Source organism: Cibotium barometz, chromosome 1 (assembly GCF_041138505.1).
Source record: "Cibotium barometz isolate CiBa-2024 chromosome 1, ASM4113850v1, whole genome shotgun sequence".
In the NCBI taxonomy this organism is placed as follows: Eukaryota; Viridiplantae; Streptophyta; class Polypodiopsida; order Cyatheales; family Cibotiaceae; genus Cibotium; species Cibotium barometz.
In genome coordinates this window covers 14,666,293-14,689,401 of record NC_141046.1, presented here as the reverse complement: position 1 = coordinate 14,689,401, position 23,109 = coordinate 14,666,293, and the positions used below count along the sequence as shown (strand labels likewise).

The window sequence follows — 23,109 nt, the reverse complement described above, 5'->3', positions numbered from 1 at the left end:
TACTGATGACCGACTTATTGAAAGGTCGTGGACGTAAGTCAAATCAGCCTATCTCTTGGAATAACGATTTGGATATGGCCTTCAGACTTTTGAAAGATAAAGTCAAGGAAGCACCTATCTTAGCATTACCCGATCCTAGTCGGCCTTATGTTCTTGAAACTGATGCCAGTGACTATGCCATCGGGGCTGCTCTATTTCAAGATGGTAGACCAGTTGCTTTTGAAAGTAAAAAGTAAACGACACTCAATCTCGTTGGCCAACCCTTGAGAAAGAGCTTTATGTTGTGATTCATGCTCTCAAGGTTTAGAGACATTATTTATATGGCTCCAAGTTTGTGGTATTGACTGATCATCAGTCAATCAAGTATGTGTGTGATGCGGATGATTTGAGAGGAAGGAAAGCTCGTTGGGCTGAGTTAATGCAAGATTTTGATTTTGAGATTCATTATCGAAAAGGGTCCATGAATAGTGTTACAGATGCGCTTAGTCGAATTAGAGAGGTGAATACTTTGTCGTTCACCGAGATTTCTACTGACTTATTTCAGTCATTGAGAGGGCTTTGCAGGACTGATAGTTATTTTGGTCCATTTTGGCAGAAGATCCAAGACGGGAGCTCATTGATTAACCAAGACTCAATGACTGAGCAGTCTACCATTCAGGCTATAGGAGGCCAGTGGATGATTCGGAATGGTTTACTATTCCGTAATGACAAAATTTGTGTACCACAGATCCCGGACATCAGGTCCAAGATTTTTAAGGAGTGTCACGACGCCCCTTCTGTTGGACACCCTGGGGTACATAGGACACTATCGTTAGTGAAACACACTTTTTATTGCCCAAAGATGAAAGGGTATGTAGAAGATTATGTTCTCAAGTGTCAAATTTGTCAAGCAAATAAAGCTGAACGCTTTAGACAGGCTGGGTTGTTGCATCCTTTGCAAATCCCAGGTAGTAAATGGAAACGTATTTTCATGGATTTTATTACCGGATTGCCAAGAACACATCAAGGCCACGATTCTATTTGGGTTGTGGTAGATCGCTTGACAAAAATGGCTAGATTTTTACCGACTCGAAAGACTATTACAGCAACGCAATTAGCACGGCAGTTTATCGAGCAATTGTTTAGACTGTACGGGTTACCGCAGGACATAGTCAGTGATAGAGACTCTAAGTTTACGAGTGATTTTTGGAAACTTGTTTTTGAGAAGTTGGAAACAACTTTGAATTTGAGTTCCTCAGATCATCCTCAATCTGATGGCCAGACTGAAAGAGTGAATCAGATTTTGGAGGATATGCTTTGAGCATATGTATCCAAAAGACAGAGTTCATGGGAGGATTATCTTCCTATGTTAGAATTTGCATATAACAGTACTAAGCATACGAGTACAGGTTTTAGTCCTTTCATGCTTATGTATGGTTTTCAACCTAGATCACCTGTTACAGTAGGATTCTCAGGACTTCAGCATGATGCAGCACGTAATTTTTTGCAAGATATGCAAGACATGTTACAAGTTGCGAAGGAATCTATTAGAAGTGCTCAAGACCGAGACATATTTTATTCTAATAGACATCGTTCACCCAGAGAGTTCTCTGAAGGAACAATGGTGTATTTGTGAGTTCCGAAAGATTCCGGGACTTTACGGACAGGTCGATCTCCGAAATTATCCCCTAGATACTGTGGACCATTTCGTATTACACGAAGGATTGGTTCAATTGCATATGAATTGGATTTGCCTTCTCATGTGAAAGTTCATCCTGTATTTCATGTCAGTAGACTTAAGGAAGTACTGGGTGGAACAGACCAGTTAGTTACTCCTCAAGAAATCATAGATGTCGAGGACATGACATTTGTTCCGCATGAACCTAAAAAGATTCTTGGATTTCGTGAAAGAAGATTGCGTAATACGCTTATCACGGAATACAAGATCAAGTGGAAGGATCATGTTGAGGAGGACGCTACATGGGAGACATTGCCTACTCTTCAGAGAGATTACCCTGGCTTTTTAGTGAGCTCAGGAGTGAGCTCTTAGAGGAAGGGGAGTATGTCATGTGCACAGTGTGTATCTACCGTGTGCTACACGCACACAAGACTAGCTTCGAGGTTTGGGGAAGCTTGGAGCTAGGTAGGCTGATTGGCGAGCTGAGTTAGGGATAGACTAACGGGTGGGCGCCCAAGTGTGGACACCCGATGACCGGCCATTTGTGAGAGCTTTATGGTTTGGAGCCTGGATCTAGTGTAGACGTGCACTTGCTTTACGCAGCCGAGGCCGGCAGCAATCTCGAGGCCTGCGAGGGTAGCTTCGTGGCGGTATGGGACGTCGCGAGGAGGAGATTGGTCGGTGTGTCAACCTAGTTAGCTCAGCTCATGGCTCGGTGGGGACAGTCAAGACTGTGGGCTTGCCCACGGCTGTCGTGGTTGGGAGGTGAGTCAGGCCTGCACTCCCATGTTGTTTGTTTGTTTGCAGGTTTCGAGTCTCGAACTAGGAGCGTTCCACGAGGAGATCCTGTGGGGATTTGACAGATACACAGGAAGATGATCATTGGATGCATGCCACGCAAGATGAGTATGACTCAATCCTTAAGAATGACATGTGGTATTTGGTTGATTTGCTTCATTGCAAAAAAATCCATATGGTTGCTTAAGCCGAGTGTGTGCTTCCTCCGCTTGGGAGCATTTGGCACTTTCAGCAATATACATACCAAGAAGATGAACCACATTGGAACCCAAAGAGCTGATCATCTTTTCTTTGTTAATGCAACCTTATATTTCCTAACAAAGATGAAGAACAAGTACACACATGATAAGTACATCAGCTTCCATAAATCAGAGATAGAGACAGGCTGTGTTGTTCCTCCCGTTCTTGAGGAGCCGTTTGGGAATGAAGATAATGATGAGACAGTGGCACAAAATAAGCAAGAGGATGAGAAAGATGAGGAGGTGGCACCGGAAGACCCGAATGACATGGCATTCCTTGCAAATTGAGACATCTAGATTCTAGATTAGATGTGTAGAAAAATAGAGAGAGATGAAGAAGAGGACACAGTATCGGGTCTCGAATACCCTCTGTAAGGCCCCCACCACGAATGGTGTATTTGCTTTTATTAGAATGATGTAAAATACTGAAATAAAAGACTGACTGAACCTTCTTGGCTGAGATGAATCTCTGCCCTTGACCTTCAATCCTTCACCTTTTCAGCGTTAGCTTGATCTAGGCTGTCCTGGCCCTTGCTTGAGCTTCAGCACTTGGCAAATGATGAGATGAATAGAATGATATGTGGGCTGGGTATTTATACCCTTTCTGGACAGCAGTCGGCTGGCTAAAAGGCAATCGGCTGTCTCAATATGCTCCACGACTGAATAAAACAGCACAAATCAGAATTAAATGCTGCGCATGACTAATAATAGGCTTGGGTACTTAGGCGCATGGGCAAAGGAGGCTGGGCACTGTGTGCCTGCTGTCCTGGAGGCTGGGAAGACTGTATGGGTTGCCCCACACTTGCCCTACAGCCATCCCATGGCTGGATAACCAATCGGCTACCCATGCCAAGCCCCTAGGGCTGTCTGTAGCCCTCCCATGACCTACCCATGGTTGGTGGGTACAGCCAGGGCCTTCCTAGCCCTTACGGTGATTGTCTTATACTTTCCCCATGCCCACATGAGTTCCTGGGGTAGCCCTATGGGCTGGCCCCTTTTCCTAAATGCAAACCCTAACTGTCTACGCAGTGTTCTGGCATCTGGTATCATACCAGATACACAGAGTCACTGACATCATTCCAGAGGGAGACTCACAGCGCGGACTGGCACTGTTTCATGTGCAAGACAATGCACACCTGACCTTGGACGACCAGGATGGAACCCTGGTTGACTCGTCTCGGATTGGGCTCACAGTTTACCATCCCAGGTCCTGCACCTTCTGTACAGATACGTCTACGTGGCATCCAAGTGCGGGATGCACGTGACATCCCCTTCTGCTTAACTTGACGGAAGTTGCATAGCCTCCAAATAATCCATCAATAACGCCATACTGCTTCGTGGGTCCCTCGGTCTTGAAATGAGGAACTGTCTTTGCCTTCGATCGAAGCCATCCTTGAAACGGTGCAAAAGGATTTGTTTTGGAACCATAACTTCAGCTTCATCAATAATATCTAGTTCTGCCTCGTCTTTAACTGCTAAAGGGATCGGACCTACATATGGCTTTAACCAATTGACGTGAAACACATCGTGCATAGTCCAACTCGGAGGTAGCTTCAACTTCATTGAAACCTCATTAATCTTTCTTTGGATGGGAAAAGGTCCGAAGCTCCTAAAATACAACTTTGTGCATCGCTTGCCCACTTGCTTCAACCTTTGCTTCATAATCTGAAGAAAACTTCATATCCCTTCGGTCTTTATTGGCCTGTCGAGTGTAAGCCTCTTGTGCTTTAGTCAACCTATCTTTTACTGACTCTAAAATCTCTTGGTAAGACTCCGTCACTGTGTTCGCTTCAGGTACTGAAGACGAGGTCCTGGTCAAAAACGATTGGAATGGTCCTCCAAACGCTGCCTCATATGGAATCCTGCCAATAGCTGAAGAAAAAGAATCATTCAAAACAGCTTGAACTAAAGGCAAATAAGATTCCCACTTACCTTGCTGATTGTGGACATAACACTTCAGCACATCAAAGGCCAACTGGTTGTATATCTCTGTCTGGCCGTCTGTTTGTGGGTGAAATGCACTGGAAAAATTCAATTTAGTACCAGAGTTATCAAACAATGCTCTCCAAAAATGATTGGTAAACTTGGCATCTTGGTTTGACACTATGATCCTAGGAATCCTTCCAATCAGGTACCAATGCCGAATGAACAACTGGGCAACATCCTTGGCGGTCACATTGGCCCTGCAAGGAATAAGCATAACAAATTTGCTAAATCTATCAACAATAGTTAAGCACTGAGTATTACGCTTACTCGGACTGGGGAGCAGATTCGTGACAAAGTCATTGAAATATCTTGGAAAGGTTCCTCAGGAATTTGCAAGGGCTGTAATAACCCTATCTTCTTTCCACGAGGAGCTTTCACCTTTTGACAAATATCACAGTGTTGTACATATGAAAACACATCTCATCTCATCTTTGGCCAATAATATTGTCGTTCCAATTTCTCCAGAGTTGAATTCATGCCCCTATGACCACCAGTAATGGCGTCATGGGCATCATGGACACGAGCTACCCTGAACGACTTCGTGACACACAGTCGGCCTTTGTAGAAAAGCCAACCATCGTGTATCAGAAAGTGGCATGGTCATGTGGCATCCAATGCCTATTCCCATTGTGTAACGAATTCCTCGGAATCCGCGTACGTGTGCTTCATGTTGTCTAGTCCCGTACCAACAAGGTCGAGTCTAGTGGTCTGAATCGAAGTCACTTGTCCCTTTCTGCTCAAAGCATTGGCCACTGGATTGGCCTTTCTTGGAAGGTACTCAATCATACCACCAAATTGCTCTGAGGTACTTCCCAATTGACAATCTCGGCCACCTTAGCTGGATCAAGTCGAATGCCTTCTGCACTAATTATGTATCCAAGGTAATGTACCTGGAACAAATAAAATTCCGACTTCTTCTCATTGACGTAGAGCTCGTTGCTTTTCGGCAACTTAAGGACTTTCTCCACATCAATGTCATGCTGCTCAACCGTAGCTGAAAATACCAGTATGTCGTCCAGAAATATGAACACACACTTTCCATTAAATCCCGGAAAACACGTATCATCATGCGGTTGAATGTAGCTAGGGCGTTCGTCAAGCCAAACGGCATGACCACAAATTCATAGTGGGCTCGTTCCGTACGAAGGCTGTCTTGGGGATGTCCCCCTTCACAATCCGCACTTGGTGGTACCCACTCTTTAAATCAAATTTCGAGAACACCTTAGCTCCATTCAGTCTCTCGAGAATATAATCTATTTGAGGCATCGGGAATCTACTCTTGATAGTCAGCTTATTGAGTGCACGATAATCGATACACAAACGAGAAGACCCATCTTTTTTCTTGACAAACAAGATCGGTGCTGCAAATGGCGACACGCTGGGGCGGATGAAGCTAGATTGCAACAATTCTTGGAGTTGGCGGTCCAACTCCGATTCCATTGCCTTGGAAAGGCGATACGGAAACTTGCTCGGGGGTTCCGAGCCTGGGAGGAGGTCAATCTTGTGTCTTCCGGTCTGGACAGGGAGAGCTAGGGAGGGAGATTGTCCTGAAGAAAAATCTTCTGGAACTTTTCATGGAGAGCCAAATACTTCTCGGAAGCACTGGCCACCGTCTGGGCTGTCTGGATGTATATCATCGCACAATGTGTGCCTTTCTTGACTGCTCGCTTAGCCTGCAACAAGTGGCTTATGAGCGAAAAGTTCGGAATTCCTGGCTCACACTTAATGGTCACTGGGGCGTTTGACACATCCTGATTAATCTGGAAAGTGTGCTTGTCCCACTGGACATCAGGAAGAAACTTGTGAAACCACTGAATGCCCAAAATTATGTCTGCTCCTACAAGAGAGGCAACCATAAAATCATGCACAAACTCTATGCCTTGAATAACTAATTTAGCACCTAGAGCTTCATACTTCACGCTCGTTGTCATGCTTATGCTAAAACCCTCAACTTGTTTGTCCATCGAAGTCAAGACGAAACGGGCACGCCGAGCGGCCTGTTCCATAACGACGTCCTCCGTGCTGCCGCTGAGACAACGACTCTTTGGCCACCTATGTAGCCAAAGGTCTTGAGCAGTTCGTTGCGCTCATACTGCTGGTCATGGGCGCCCTTCTGCTTATCTTTGAGCTCCTGGCTAATGATTGCTCCAACTGAAGCATTGGGATTTGAAGAACTAGGGGTAGCCACCAGGGTCTGTGGAAGCTGGGCTCACCATGGAAGCTGTGGAAGCTGTGGTGGCGGTCTTTGGAGCGGTAGTCTTCTTAGGACACTCCCGAGAAGTGTTGCCTTTTGTATGACAAAAGAAACACCTACCCTCCTTGTACTGAGAAATCTCCTCAGCACTCAACTTGCCACCTGTCTTGCCTGCCTCCGCTTTTTGGTCTTGAGTAAAGCTTGGACGCATTGTTCGAGTTCTTGGAGCCAGAGGCTCCTGTGCTCTGTCTTGGGGAAGACCCCGTTTGGTTCTGGCCTTTTCTCCCCGAGGAGATAGCCTTGGGAGTAGCCGGCTGGGAAGTTTTGGGCTTGCCACCATTATGCTTCATTTCTGCACTCTGCACAAGCGCGAGTGCGTCTTCGAAGGTGGTTGGCCTAAACATACGCACCTCCCACTAGATTTGCGTGTCAAGGCCATACAAGAGTTGCCCTTTCTTGTCCGAATCAGATAAGCCTAATTACAAACATAAAGTCGAAATTCTATTGGCAAACTGAAGGACTGGTTGCGCGTTCTGACGCGCTCCCCTGAACTCGTCTTCGAGTCGCTCAAGGTAATGGGGCGGTAGAAATCGCTGCTTAAGGTCGCAGACAAACTCGTCCCACACATAAGCTGCCATACCTAATCTGGTGTGGGCTGAGCCCATTGGGTCTACCAAGGAATGGCCTCACCTTCCAAGTACCAACTGGCTAAGATCACTCTATCAGTATTTGTCTACCAAGGAATGGCCTCACCTTCCAAGTACCCACTGGCTAAGATCACTCTATCAGTATTTGTCTTTCTAACTGCGGCAAAGTAAGCTTCAACTTGATGCAACCATGAATAAAGAGTTGTGGGGTCGAGTTTACCATTATACTTATTGAAGTTCATTTTCTCGGGAAAATGATTTGAGGGCGCCGCTGGTGTCAATTTGGCATCCAAAGCTGCAAGGTAACGCTCATGTTCCACGCGTCGCATGGCTTTGTCTTCACGTTGTCGGATCTCCAACGCACGCATCTGCAACTCAAGCAAAGAACTCGGCTGTGGTCGTGACCCTGCGAGAGGGTCCCTGTGTAGAGGATCTAGAATCTGGGATATGGAAGGAGAGGGAGGGAGGAGATGGAAAACGCGGCGTTGGAGAACGGGTACGCTCTTCGAGAGCCAGGATCTGCGCCTTCTGCTCTTCCAACTTGGTCGTTTGGTCTACGGCGATTGCCCGCATCATCTGCTGGAACATCTCTATAACACTCAAGCCTGTTGCCCTAGCTGGGCTGCCTGGTGCACTCTAGTCCCCAAGGTTCTTGGTCTCTCTCGTTGCTGAAGCTCGCCATAGCAGGAAAATGCACTTCCTTTCCGGAGCGCAATCTGACCATCCATTGTGTGTGTTGACTTCCGGAGGCTGAACACCAACCGTCCTTCAAGGGAGAGGAGTCACTCCGAAAGGGGTAGTCCACCGGAGTTTGAAAACCAACCACACGAGTGAGAATTTTTTTTTTTGGTTTCTTGCTGAATCTTTACACTTGAAGTAGGCTCTGATACCACTATAACATGCAGAAGCTTCGGGGGAGATCGGTAACTTCAATGCTCAGAAATCAGCACACTTGTCGCGACGAAACTAACGCACAAAACTGAATATAGATGTGCAGAAAAATAGAGAGAGAGAGAGGGAGAAGAGGACAGTATTGGGTCCCGAATACCCTTTGTAGGGCCCCCACCACGAATGGTGTATTTGCTTTTATTAGAATGATGTAAAATACTGAAATAAAAGACTGACTGAACCTTCTTGGCTCAGATGAATCTCTGCCCTTGACCTTCAATCCTTCACCCCTTCTGCGTTAGCTTGATCTAGGCTGTCTTGGCCCTTGCTTCAGCGTCAGCACTTGGCAAATGATGAGATGAATAGAATGATATGTGGGCTGGGTATTTATACCCTTTCTGGACAGCAGTCGGCTGGCTTAAAGGCAGTCGGCTGTCTCAATATGCTCCAGGACTGAATAAAACAGCACAAATCAGAATTAAATGCTGCTCATGACTAATAATAGGCTTGGGCACTTAGGCACGGGCAAAGGAGGCTTGGCACTGTGCGCCTGCTGTCCCGGAGGCTGGGCTGCCCCACACTTTCCCTACAGCCATCCCATGGCTGGATAACCAGTCGGCTACCCATGCCAAGCCCCTAGGGCTGTCTCTAGCCCTCCCATGACCTACCCATGGCTGGTGGGTACAGCCAGGGCCTTCCTGGCCCTTATGGGGATTGTCTTATACTTTCCCCATGCCCACATGAGTTCGTGGGGTAGCACTATGGGCTGGCCCCTTTTCCTAAATGCAAACCCTAACTGTCTACACAGTGTTCTGACATCCGGTATCATACCAGATACACAGAGTCACTGACATCATTCCAGAGGGAGACTCACAGCGCGGACTGGCACCGTTTCATGTTGGACTCATGTGTAGGACAATGCACACCTGACCTTGGACGACTGGGATGGAACCCTGGCTGACTCGTCCCGGACTGGGCTCACATGGGACCAGTTTACCATCCCAGGTCCTGCACCTTCTGTACAGATATGTCTACGTGGCATCCAAGTGCGGGATGCACATGACACGTATGGGAATGAAGATAACAATGAGACAGTGGCACAAAATAAGCAAGAGGATGAGAAAGATGAGGAGGTGGCACCAGAAGACCGGGATGACATGGCATTCCTTGCAAATTGAGACATCTAGATTCTAGATTCTTCATTCATGACTTGACTCCTATTTTTCAGCTTTTGAGTATGCTTATGTGATGCTTTCGTACACAGTTACCAGCATCATAGCTTTATGTGAACAATACAATGACTTTTTGATTATGCATTACTACTTGGAGTTTCAACTTATAACCCTCGAGTCTTGACTCTCGAGTCATGGATATTTCTTTTTTACTGTTAAGTTTTGAACTCATTCTCAAATGTTTCTAGTATCTATTTTCTAAAGTGTACTCCTTCACTCTTACTACCTAGGTGCCCTACCTTAAATTTAAACCCATTTCGGTCTTCTAAATTTCTATTTCCGTTTTCCTAGTTTCCCATAAAAGTGTGCCTCTAACGTTGAGTAATTCTTTATTCTTCTGCTTGAGTTGCATTGGGGTGAGTTCCTCAGCAATCAATATCTTTGTGCGCTTGAATTGTTTTTGGACTCCAATCTTATCGTTTTGTAGTGATTACTGCATGATTGCCCTGTCTTGAAATTGAGGCACATACTCGCTCCCATTTAATGGCTGCACGACCTAAGTACCCCTCCTAATCTCGATCCATGTACCATGCATCAGGTAAACTACCAACACAGATCTCAAGGGCCTTCGACTGTTTTTCGACTTCCACTGATTCTGATTCTATGTGTTCTTTCAAGTCTTCCTTGACCGCCATCTTGATGGAACTGACTGTCTTGTGTAGATCATCTTTCATCTCTCTTACTTTGGTGATTATTCCTTGGGTTTGTTCTCTCCCGGATCACGACTCGATCTTCGAGCTCAAAGAGAGAGAGAGAGAGAGAGTTGTTTAACGTCATAGCCAAGTCATCATACCACATATGATGGCACCAAAGTGCAGGGGAAGGAAATGCATCACAATAGCTGTGCTCACATCTTGATAAAAGTGTTGTAACATTTGCATAACAATCTTCAATTTCGATGTGTTTGTAAAAACAGGGTGGGTTGCGTCTTTGTGTACATTGGCCAAGGCAAGTCCCATGATGAGCTCTCAGCCACATTAGACTATGTGGTTCAAGAATCAAAAGAGGTTGTGGTCCGCCTGCGGAATACTTCCACCGTTCTTTCAGATGCCCAATCAGTAGATGTTGTAAATTTTACTCTGCCGGCTTCCAAGAAGGCACGGATCCAACAGTTGAATTCACAGCTGACAGTTGCTGCAGACAATTTGGAAACGGAAACACGTGAGAATGCAGATAACATAACGTCTGTTCTGAATAAAGTGTAAGTATCCTGTCGCTGCAATTCTGCCTTTGGATGAACATAAGGATGAGGTGGTAGAAAGAAATTTTTTCTGGATGCGTTGCAGGCGCCTTGCTATGATTGTGGTTGCTGGAGTAATGCTACTGTTGGCTCTTCTTGGATTCTGTAATCTCTCTCTCTCTCTCTCTCTCTCTCTCTCTCTCTCTCTCTCCACATATGTGTGTGTGTTTCAAACTGTTTTAATACGGGAAAAACTACATGATTTTGTACGTTGTTAGGCCAGTGTTCTTTCATAACCATGGCACTGTAGAGAGGTCATGCCAATGTCTCAAATGCCTTAGCATATGTTTGTGCATTCACTTCTTGACACACTTTCCTGAGGACCTCTCCTCCTCCCCCCCCCTTCCTTCCCCTTCTTTTCCTCTTTTTATAGTCGTTCCTACCATTGTGGTTCTCGGTCCCGGGTCATCTGTCACCTCTCATATTAACCTGGCTCTTAAGAAGCAAGCTTAGCCCGCCTGTTTTATTTTATGAGAGATGAATTCGTTCTTGCAAAGAAGCCACCATGTTTACTTTTGCATCTCTAATGCTCGTTTCTTTATGCACAGTGCTTTCCACAATTGGAATCACACCACTCATGTATTTGTAAGTTCTCTGTTATGCTGTATTGGATCTTTCTAGATTTGTCAAGGTGTGTTTGACACCACTCAAGCTTCATAAGTTGAAAGGATCTATGACATTCATACGTTGTTAAATGTTTAATCATGATACAGGTTGGTGTTTGTTGGCTGGTTTCTTGTTGCTGGCACTTGGATTTTATGTGGGGTCTACATTATGCTCAATAAGTGAGTGCAATTTGTATGCAGAGCAACGAGTTTAGTTTGCATTACAATGTGCAGAGAATATTAATACTCGGCCTGGTTTTTACAGTGTCATTGGAGATACTTGCATTGCTATGGAAGAATGGGTTGCCAACCCCTCTGCCCAAACAAGCTTGCAAGACATTTTACCTTGTGTTGATATCAACACAACCAATAAGGCATTGGACCAAACTAGAGAACTAACAAACAATACAGTTACAGGCGTCAACAATGTTATCACCACCTTTATAAATAATGGCTCTTCTCAAGGCTTGCCTTTGATGTGCAATCCTTTGCAGCCAAGTCTATCACCAGCTGGCTGTGTTAACATAGCAAGTGCTTCTCAGGTGAGATTCTGGCATCATGGAATTCAGGCACTTTACATGTATTGGCTGCCCCCGTGTGCCTGTTAGGTGGCCACATGCGTCACTTATCCATCACATGTATTGGCTGCCCCCGTGTGCCTGTTAGGTGGCCACATGCGTCACTTATCCATCACACCGAGGGTGTGTATGTGTGTGTGCACATGTGCACGTTTTGATTAAGGCCCTCATTGCTTAAGGAGGAAGGGGAAAGGAGGGTGCGTGTTAGACTGAATGGTCTTTGTCTGGGCTCTATATACGTGCATGTGTTGTTCATAAAGGTCCTCATTTCTCAAGGAGGGAAGGAAAAGGGGTGTGTGTGTTTAGTTTGGAGTGGTCTATGTCCAGGCCTTGGATTGCAAATGGTTGACTATATATGCTCGTGGGTGTTTGGGTAATGTCCCTCATTTCTTAGGGAGTGAGGGATAAGGGGTCTCTCTCTCCCTTTCTCTCTCCCCAGCACAAGCACAGATGGCACACTGGCGTGAGGCGATGGTGACAGTTCATGAGGCCCATAGAGCAGGCAAGTGGGCTATCTATAGAGATGGTAGGGTCATTATCACTGAGCGTCGTTGATAGGTTTTTTTGTGTCAAGACTATTGTGCCCAATAGATGTGTCCCCGCTCAAAGCTAGGAATAAGAATAAATCATCGAGTATAGTTAGAACCTTAGGGAATAAGGGACTGTTGCATGGCCACCTTCTATAATAGAACTAGCCATTGTCAGTCCAGCTAAATGAAGAAAGATCTCTTGCATGCGTAAGTGGGAGAAGAGGAGATGCTTAGGAGCTAGAAGGGAAGAACATATTTGCGGGGAAGAGGATAGAGGTGAAGGATTGTGAAAAAGGCAGGGGGTTCTTGTTGTGTAGCAGCTCTATGGAAGTTTGTTGGGTTGTTTTGTTCTGTTTGGGAAGAAGGCGACATGGGAATTGGGTCGAGGAAGTTTGGGTTTACCCAGAGCAGAGGATGCAAGGGTGATAGAGGATCTTGTAGGAGGTTGCTGCCCTAGGATCTCTGAAGCTACATCTCTGTTGGAACTTGACCAATCCAAAGCTCTGCTTACCAATTCTTTGTTGTATTTGATGGTGGAGGCCTGTAGGGTGGAGTTGCAGTTCTTTTTGTTGTCACTGGCTTTTGTGGAGTTGAAGATACAAATTTGAAAGGGTTTTTGTTGGGGATAATCGTGTGGAGCGTCCTTGGGTTTCATGTTGTTCTATCTTTTCTGTTTAATCCCCATGTCTCAGGGTTGTTGAGAGAGGCTCTTTATCATCTATATGGAGAAAGTTTCCTATGGTTTTGATTGATGAGTTGTTTATGTTCTTTCTGGTTTATGTTGTGCTATTTGAGATTGCGAAGAGAACTCATGTGTGAGTAAAGATCTGAGAATTGCTAAGTCAGGTCTGTGTCAAAAAGCTTCAATTTGGAGTCAGCAGGGTTTGACAGAGTCAGCTGGAGTCGGCCGTGTGTTTGGGTTAGTTAGCTGATGCTATTGAAAGATGGATCTTGACATGTTTGAAGCCTGTGGAGTTTGGTCTGACAATTTGAGTATAGTCGGAATTCGATCTGATAGGTTGTGGGCCGGATTGTGTCTAGGTGTCAGCTGAGGGTTGTCTCAGGTCAGCTGAAGCCAGGGGCTAAGCCAGTTGTACAGAGGTTGAGAAGATTGGGAATCATACAACAGTAGGTGTTGAGTGAGGAAGTGGATAAATTGTTGAAAGCAGGGTTTATATTCCTAGTGGATAACTCTGAGTGGGCTTCTCCAATGGTCATCACTCCAAAGAAGAATGGTAAATGAAGGGTATGTGTTGAGCAGAACTAAGACACAAGGGGAGAGGACATATTCTGAGGCTGAGCAAGTGATGGTGGCTTTTGTATTTTCTCTTAGAAAATTTAGTTCCTATCTACTCCCAAAGCCATTCACCATCCTGACCCATTATTCACTGCTTCCTCATCTGATCCAGGCTGACATTCCTTCCAAGAGATTGTCCAAGTGGTTGATTGAATTGCAGGAGTTTCATTTTACTTGTATGGTGGAAGATAGCACCAGAGCTACATTGGTTGACATTCTGATATATAGGCAGAATCCTGTGGTGTTGAAGGAGGAGACAATCATCGCAGAGAAGAAAGTGCCCAGATGGAAGAACCCAGAAACAGGGCTGTCGGATGCTTTTACTCTGTTCTTTGATGGGGCTTTCAAGAGGAGCTCAGGAGTGGCAAGTGGAGGTATAGTCTTATTGGATACAGAGGGCAAAGAAGTATTTAAAGAAGGGATTAAACTGCAGGTGCAGACCAGCAATGAAGCTGAGTATGCTACTTTGGAGTATGGGCTTCAGCAGTGCATTAAGAAGGGAATCAGAAGGCTGATCATCAAAGGGGATAGCTTGTTGGTCATTAGGCAGCTTCAAGCTGTTTGGAAAGCCAAAAATCCTAAATTGAAGGAATGGAATTTTCGTATAAAGAGGATGTTGCACAAACTCCAGGAAGTGCATATTCAACATGTGAAGAGGAAGCTAAATCAGGTTGTAGATGCATTAGCAAAAGGGGGTTGGGCAAGGATCTGGATGTGTATGCCATCACTATTGCCCATCCCAGCTATGTTGGAAAAGAGAACTTGCAAGAGATTGAAGATTTTTTACACATAGGTCATGCACCTTCAAATCTATCCAAGAGGCAGAAATATGGTTTCATAAGGAAAGCTTTGCAGTACATTATTTTGAATGATCAACTGTACATGAAAGGCAAGGACTTGATCCTGAGGAGAGTTCCAAACAAGGAGGAGATATTTGCCATTTTGGCCTCCTGTCATGAAGGTGTCTGTGGAGGGCATTTTGCCCTGAAGTTGACACTGAGGACGATTTTGATAGCTGGGTATGTTTTGCCTAGTTTGAGAAGAGACACTGGTGTAGGAGCTGTGAGCCCTATCAAAAACAAGGCATAAGGGTTTTGCAATATGAGTTGATGAAGAGTATTGTATCATATGGAGCTTTTGAAAAGTGGGGATTGGATGCAATTGGTCCTCTGCCCACTACTGCTAGGGTAAATACCTACATTCTAACTAGAGTAGACTACCTGACAAGATGGACTGAAGCTAGATATGTGAAGAATATAATTGCTAAAGAGGTGGCAAATTTTGTATTTGAAGACATGTGCCAGATTTGGCATGCCTTTGGAGTTGTTGACAGATCAAGGGCTTGGATTCAGAGGAGAGGTTGTACAAGAGCTGATGTAGAAATTACATACTACCCATAGGTACTCCACTCCTTATTATCCTCAGTGCAATGGGCTAGTAGAGAGATTTAATGGAGAGCTGTGCACTATGCTGACTAAGTGTCTGAAGGAACATCCCAAGCAATGGGATTTGCATGTTTCCTTGCTCTGTGGGCTTACATGACAGCTGTCAGATCAGCTATTGAGTTTTCACCTTACCATCTTGCTTTTGGGAAAGAGGCCATGATGCCTATTGAGGTTGAGATTCCTAGTTTACAGTTTCTTCTAAGACATCAAGAAAGGGGCTTAGATGAGTATGAAGAGAGGTTGTTGGATCTTCAAGAGTTGGAGTTAGCTAGAGAGGAAGCTTTAGACGACTATTCAGTTAAGCAATCAGAGAGCTAAGCATTTCAATGAGATTGTCAAAGATAAGGGTATTAACGAAGGAGATCTGGTTCTCAGGTACAACAACCAACTGGATAATACCTTCCAGACCAAGTTCCAGATTAAATGGAAGGGTCCATTTAAGGTGGTACATATATATGAGAATGGTACTTATCAGCTAGCTGACTTGGATGATCAGGTGCATTCAAAAGGAGTCGATCATTATAGGCTCACACCATATTGGTGCATAATTATGACAGTTCAGAAGGATTCAAAAATGTTGGATACCAGCCTGCATGCTGATGCAGATGTTCTAGCTGATCATGGAGATTTTTTTTGGGATGTTGGGTTGTTTTGTTCTGTTTGGGAAGAAGGCGACGTGGGAATTGGGTTGAGGAAGTTTGGGTTTGCCGAGAGCAGAGGATGCAAGGGTGATAGAGGATCTTGTAGGAGGTTTCTGCCCTAGGATCTCTGAAGCTACATCTCTATTGGAACTTGACAAATCCAAAGCTCTGCTTAACAATTCTTTGTTGTATTTGATGGTGGAGGCCTGTAGCGTGGAGTTGCAGTTCTTTTTGTTGTCACTGGCTTTTGTGGAGTTGAAGATACAAATTTGAAAGGGTTTTTGTTGGGGATAATCGTGTGGAGCGTCCCTAGGTTTCATGGTGTTTTCTCTTTTCTGTTTAATCCCCATGTCTCAGGGTTGTTGAGACAGGCTCTTTATCATCTATATGGAGAAAGTTTTCTATGGTTTTGATGGATGAGTTGTTTATGTTCTAGTTTATGTTGTTTTTGAGATTGCTAAGAGAACTCATGTGTGAGTAAAGATATGAGAATTGCTAAGTCAGGTTTCTGTCATAAGGCTTTAATTTGGAGTCAGCAGGGTCTGACAGAGTCAGCTGGAGTCGGCCGTGTGTTTGGGTTAGTTAGTTGATGCTATTGAAAGATGGATCTTGACTTGTTTGAAGCGTGTGGAGTCTGGTTTGACTATTTGAGTATAGTCGGAAGTCAGTCTGATAGGTTGTGGGTTGGATTGTGGTCTAGGTGTCAGCTGAGGGCTATGTCAAGTCAGAAAGGTGTCAGCTGCTAGTTGTTGTTAGCTTTGGGTGTGTGGAGTTGAGTCTTGGAGGGATTTGAGGGTTTGGGAGTGTTAGAGGACAGTGGAGGGTTGAGGTCTGACTCAGAACTGAGTCAGCTGAGGTAGATAAGTAAGATCTCAGTCAGTAGGGAGTCAACAAGGGGGTGCTGATAGGTTCTGTGAGGTTATAAAGCAGGTTTTTTTGAAGATAGCTGAGGCTGGAGGACAGTTTGGAAGATTAGCGGATAGTTGTTGCTGACTGGGGTCAGCAACAACTATCCGATTCAGTTTACAGTTAGCAATTAGTTAGTTGAGTATCACCTGGGAGTGTTTTTGGTCAACTGGTGGTCAGCTAAGGTTAGTTGGGGGGTTAGGAGTGAAGATCAAAGCTATTAGAGGTCTGGACGGACCTTGGAGGATAGCTGGAGAAGTCAGTTAAATCGGTTTGAGGGCTTTTGAGAGCTTTTCTGTGTCAGCTGAAGGGCTGAGGATATCAGCTGAGTGGATTGGTACTCTGGATTTGTGTTGTGGTGTTGGTTGTTAGTATCCTCCTCACGGTGGTGTGTTCAGACGAGCTATTGAGACAGGTCTCCCCCGACACATCACCGTCCTAAATAAGGATGTGGGGCCTATGAGACCAAACACTTGAGGTTAGCAGTATGAACTGCAATGGCACCTTGTGGTCGAATCCAGGAGGTTTGAGTGAGATTCTCACAGGCAAGGCTGTCATTTTCTATACAAAGACTCATCAGAGTCCTGAGAGGGGCTTACCATACATAGCCAGGTATGAGTGGGAGTTAGCTTTCCGAGGCGAGACCCGCATATCAGGAGTACTTGGCTCCGGAGGGGTAGTTGTCCTTTTTAGATCTCATCTCCGACAGACTCTGAGCATCATTCGGAAAGACGAGGATGCACGGTATCTTTGGGTGCGGCTACAACTTAGCAGTGACAAAGTCATCCACATTGTTGTGTGTTATTTTGCACCATGCCACTTCCCTTATGCCGCACAACATGGCCAGTCACCCTCTTACCATTATATGGGGATATTATGGAGTTCTGGGAAAGTCCTCCTGCTCTTCTCCATCCCACCACCCCCCTTTGAAGTTGACCATGCCCAACTCTCTTTCACTCTTACCTGCACACCACCCGTCCCTCCACCACCACCACCCCCCATCTCACATTACACCTAGGTCCATTTTGATCACGAGCTTTGACCTTGTTTACTCCAACCACATCTACCGCCAACTCCAGGATGTGGAACCTGCTATCTCCCTACCCACCCTCACATCACAGCTTACCACCATACTCTACATCCGCCACCACTTCTTTCATCTACACGCGGCGGTCTATCGCCAAGCCACCTTGCGGTTCCATGCTCCATAACTGTTGTATAATGAGTCATGACGAATGTTGAGCCACACACTCCCATCTTAAGCATGAGGCACGGATTTGGCAAATCACGAAGCGCCAATCGCAACGGATTTCTCAACGGCTCACCCAACGCAAGAAAGGGGAGTTCTACGCTTAGCAAGAGGATGAGTTATACAACTTTTCTTAGGGCCGAACTGCAAAGAGGCCTGGAGGAAACTCCCAAAACATCGCCCCTCCACACCTATCACTTGGCTAGACACATGGCACTCCTATGCGTGCTTCCTCTATAATATCACCCATCACCCATCAGCCACCCCTACTCCCACCACCAGATCCCCGCCCCACCACCTCCACCTTCTTCACAAAGGGCATGGTCCTTAAGGCCATTCATAAACTATGTAATGGGATCGTGAGGAACTCAGTGCCGAGTACATCTCACATACCGATGATACCTTGGCGCCCCTACTAGCCTCCATGTTCAATAGAGCCCTTTGTGAAGGATTTCCACTGACTTGGTCCACCAACACCATCACCCCCATCCTCCCGGAGATCCACTTGATCCTCATAATTACAGGACGATCATGATTGACCACACATGGCCAAACTCTATGGATCGGTGCTAGAGGCGGAGCTCAGTTCGTTTGCAGAGAGATAGGGATGCAAAGCCTTAGGACAAGCAGGCTTTCGGAGGAGCTACTCTACCCTCGACCACATCTGCACCCTCCGTGCCATCATCGAGGAGGGTAGAGCATGAAATTAGAGGATTTGCTACTACTTTGTGGATTTCGCAAAGCTTTTGATAATGTACCCCGAGCCCACTCCTACACTGTCTACAGGAGATAGGAGTCCCATCTGACATGGTTTGGAGCATCTCACTCGTCTGTCTCACTGGACGAGTGAGAGCCCTAGGAGGTACATTGTAGGAGATTTCCAGCACTATTGGGGTGAAACAGGGCTGCCCCTCTATCACCCACTCTTTTTGGCCTCTACATTGATGAGATCTTGAGCTTCATTGACGGATTAGGCGGGGCTGGTCCCACACTGGCAGGCATATTGATCCCCTACTACTTTATGCAGATGACATCGTCCTCCTCTCAGATTCAGCCAAGGGGCTTTAGAGACAGTTGGATGCCTTACAGGACTTCTGCACTCAGCGGGACCTCTCTGTTAACCTTGGTAAAATTAAGGTAATGGTCTTCAATACTTCCCGCCCCTTCACATCCAGAGTGAGCTTCACATACAAGGCGAACCTGTGGAAATTGTCTCATCCTATGTCTACCTTGGTGTTGCTTTCAGTGGCCCATGCTTCAACATGCTTCCCGCGGCACATGCTAGAGTGACACAGGGATATGCAGCCTTGAGCTTCCTTGCGTGGCAGCATTTCCAGGAGCCCAGGACAAAGGGTTGGATTTCTGGCACCCTTGTCACACCAGCCTTGATGTATGGAGCAGCCTTTTGGGGACCAGATTTATCCGATGAGGATTGGCAGTGAGTTGAGAGGCCCTGGGTCTTGATGTTCTTCCGTATGATCTGCAAAAAACCATCACTCCCACACCAGATTATCCAGGCAGAGTTTGCCGCAGCCCCAATGGTAGTGGATGCACTCTTCCTGACAGTCACATACCTCCATCGCATCAGTCACATGGATCCCCATAGGTACCCGAGGCTTGCCCTGGAGTCCTTGAGACAACTAGCACTGGTGGGCCACTCTAGAGTATGGTATGCCTTAGTTTCCACTTGGTTCTCAGTATATGGGCTCCGCATGGACCGCCTACCACTCCTTCAGTATAGTTTGGACTCCCCTTTTCTCCGGCTCTCTCATGAGGATACCAACTGGGTTATCTAGTTAGATCTTCTCAACCTCTACACCCATTGCACATGGATCACACCTCTGGAGCTCCTAACGAATTTGCACTTCTCCAGAGATCACCTCCTCATGCTGCCTAAGGATGGATTCATCTAGCAGCCGGGCTACTTGAGTGTTCACATGTCCCATGCCATGCGGATTGTGATTGGCCAAATACGGGTTTCATCCCACCGCGTCAGAGTGGAGACAGGTAGAGCTGAGCACGTCTTCAGAGCCAGGAAGCTTGTATGGAGACCTAGAGGAGAGGATCTGCCAATTATGGCACACAGAGGTTGAGACGGAGGAGCATTACATATGCCGCTGCCCAGTATACTAAGAGATCCGCGGGAGGTTTCATTGTCTGTTTCGTGAGGGATTTGGTCCACTCTTTAGGATCATTGACTCCCCGGACCAGCATCACCTAGGCCTCCTCCTACTAGAGAGCTTCGGCCCCAACCACCCCGCCCCCTCCGTCACCAACCAACCATCACAGATTTCTTTCAACCCCAGGTGGTGGACACTGATACAATGGATCTTGTGGACCCACCTCGAGCTGCTTTGGACTCACCTCGCCCGATAGGAGTTACCTCAGATTGGGCCTCCGCATTCTAGCGTGCCCCCAGCCCCCAGCCCCCCGGAAATCGGCCATGATCCCCTCATCAGCTCTAGATCCAGGACATGCTCCACCGCCATTGAGCTACCTTTCCACGTGACGTAGCTGAGGGAGACCTCTCGGCCATACTCATTAGCCGCATGCTTGATATTTTGGAGAGTGGTATACCATCTACTGGGAGCTGATGCTCCTCTTATGTTTCTATGTTCCTAGTATTCCATGATAAGTTTCCATGGACAGTTTTGTATCACCTCCATGAGATAGCTATGTTTATGTTTTGTTTCCGTTTTATTTTCCATTCCATGATGAGATATGCCATGGACATTATTGTATCACTTTGGTCTCATAGGCCCATTGGGTCTTTAGTAGACGCTTAATCTCTCTCTCTCTCTCTCTCTCTCTCTCTCTCTCTCTCTCTCTCTTCAGACTGCAGTAGTTGCTGGGGCGATATATGTGCATTAGATGCTGCGGGCAGTTGACTGAGCGGATATATGTGCATTGATGTGTGTGTGTGTGTGTGTGTGTAGAATGAGTAGGAAAGGGATTGTGTTCAGACTGAAGTAGTCTTTGTCCAGGCTTTGCATTGCGGGGGTTTAGTTGAGGGGCTTGGATGAGCTAGTGAGGTCTGAGCTAGCCATGACATTGGTGGGTTCTGGGCACAGACTACTGTAGTGTGGAGTTCTCTTATGTATAGGCCTAAGCATCAGCAAGTATTACACTATCATTTTTTTCTTCTTTTACATACACAACCCACCCACCCACCCACAGTAATAGTTCCTTTTCTTTCCATGTACATCATGGGCCATATCCTCATGTTCCATGGCTGCAGGAATGGTTACCTTATGTATGTGACAACACGTCGACTAGTCAGTCTTGTCCATTGGAACGCAAAATGACGACACAGATATATGATCAGCTCAACAAGTCAGTGGCTGTGGTGAATGGGCTAAATGACAACATCCCTTTCCTTCTGGATTTGGAGAACTGTCAGTCTGTGCGGCAGGCTTTCACAGAGATCCGCAAACAACATTGTCATCGGCTCCGAAAGTACATCAAATGGCAGTTCATAGGTCTTGCTTTGATCTCTGGAGGCTTGATGTTTTCAATCTTGCTATGGATAATCTTTAGCAGAAGACGGAGACACATGTTTTTCCACCACCAATCTAAAGAAGCCAAAAACCCCCAGTTCATTTCCAGGGGCACCACCCAGCAAACACAGTCTAAGGAGGCTTGATTTTGTCAGCATTTGCTTTTTCTTGTTTTTAAAACCCCTTTTTCCCCTCAAAACTTTGTTACACAGCATTATAAAACGTTGTAAGGAGTTTTTATTTGAAGGTAATTACGATCTCAATTCAAACAATGGCAATAATTAATTGTGAAAGATTTATTCATGGAGATTTACCTTATGTTTTATCATTTTTCAAGTAAATATTTATATATCTAAAAGTTTAACTAAGTCCTTTGTTGAACAACTTCTCTTGATCTTCATAAGATGTAGTCTTGAATTTAGTATAGATTCGTAATTTATAAATCATTAACTAGTTACTCAAAATAGTGTGCTTGGGTGGCAGTGTTTTGTAAGTTACTCAAAATAGAACTGCATGTATAACTGTACAGTATCAATAGCACGAAACGAAAACTTAGTCTTGTGGAAACCTTTGATGGAAATTGCAAGATAACCAAATGTGGAAGCCTAATTCTAGTAATTCAGTGTGATACCAACTCTCAAAGATTTGGCACAGAGAGATGGAGGGAGGAGAGAGAGAGAGAGAGAGAGAGAGAGAGAGAGCAGGAAGGGGTAAAGTTCCCTCTTAAAGGCACACATAGAGAGAGATGCAGGAGGGAGAGAGAGAAATAGAGAGAGAGAGAGAGAGAGAGAGAGAGAGAGAGAGAAGGGGGGAAGGAAGGGGTAAAGTCCCCCTCTTAGAAGAGAAAATGTTTCTTATATTACATAGCCATTTGACACAACTAGAAAAAGAAACATGTAAGAATAATTTGAAGTCTAACCTTAATGGTAAAGAACAGTCTAAAGCCTAACTTTAATGGTAAAGCTTTAAACATGTCAAACTATGTTATATATAGAGTGTTTGATATCTTTCAACTTCTCTACCCATTGAAACCATATAGCATACGACTTTCATTGATAGTGTACACCTCTTGACTCCTTGCATCACGAAAACCATACAAATGGGAGCTAAACAACAACATGAAAAATGATTAGTGTACAAGCTTTGATGACAAGATAGAGTACAAAGGAATAGAACAAAAATATGTGTAAGAGTGCTTTCAAGATAGAGTACAAAGGAATAGAACAAAGACGATATTCCCTCAAAAGGAGCTCTTTGTCCTCTGTAAGTGGTGGTCATGTACTCTCATTTGTGCAATCTCCTCTAATTACTGTCATGTTCGCATACCCTTTTTAATTTGCACGGTTATCACGATAATTATATGGAGAGTGGTCCTTGTTGGGATGCGCCTACGTCTGATGCGGGTTGTTGACTGTTTGAGGTGAGAGGAGAGCTGATGTTGGCCATGTTGGTGGTGCCCATGCAGCCATAAATCTCACTA

General features: G+C 45.5%; 1 protein-coding gene across 2 annotated transcripts in view; it reads left to right on the top strand.

The window, feature by feature from the left end:
• The window catches only part of LOC147641638 (uncharacterized), a 67,362-nt gene extending 45,430 nt beyond the window's left edge, over positions 1-21,932 (top strand). The window contains exons 4-10 of one of the 2 annotated variants that reach the window (XR_015265608.1): positions 10,558-10,842; positions 10,928-10,986; positions 11,430-11,466; positions 11,595-11,666; positions 11,752-12,094; positions 12,153-15,800; positions 15,899-16,494. Coding sequence is in view for 1 of the 2 variants with exons in the window: in XM_086796455.1 (XP_086652581.1) it covers positions 10,558-10,842; positions 10,928-10,986; positions 11,430-11,466; positions 11,595-11,666; positions 11,752-12,028; positions 21,371-21,775 (1,135 nt within the window). In the remaining variant the exon portion in view is untranslated. Of the gene's footprint in view, positions 1-10,557; positions 10,843-10,927; positions 10,987-11,429; positions 11,467-11,594; positions 11,667-11,751; positions 12,095-12,152; positions 15,801-15,898; positions 16,495-21,370 lie in introns of those variants that run through there. The other variant, XM_086796455.1, reaches the window with a different exon arrangement.
• The last annotated feature ends 1,177 nt before the right edge of the window (positions 21,933-23,109 follow it).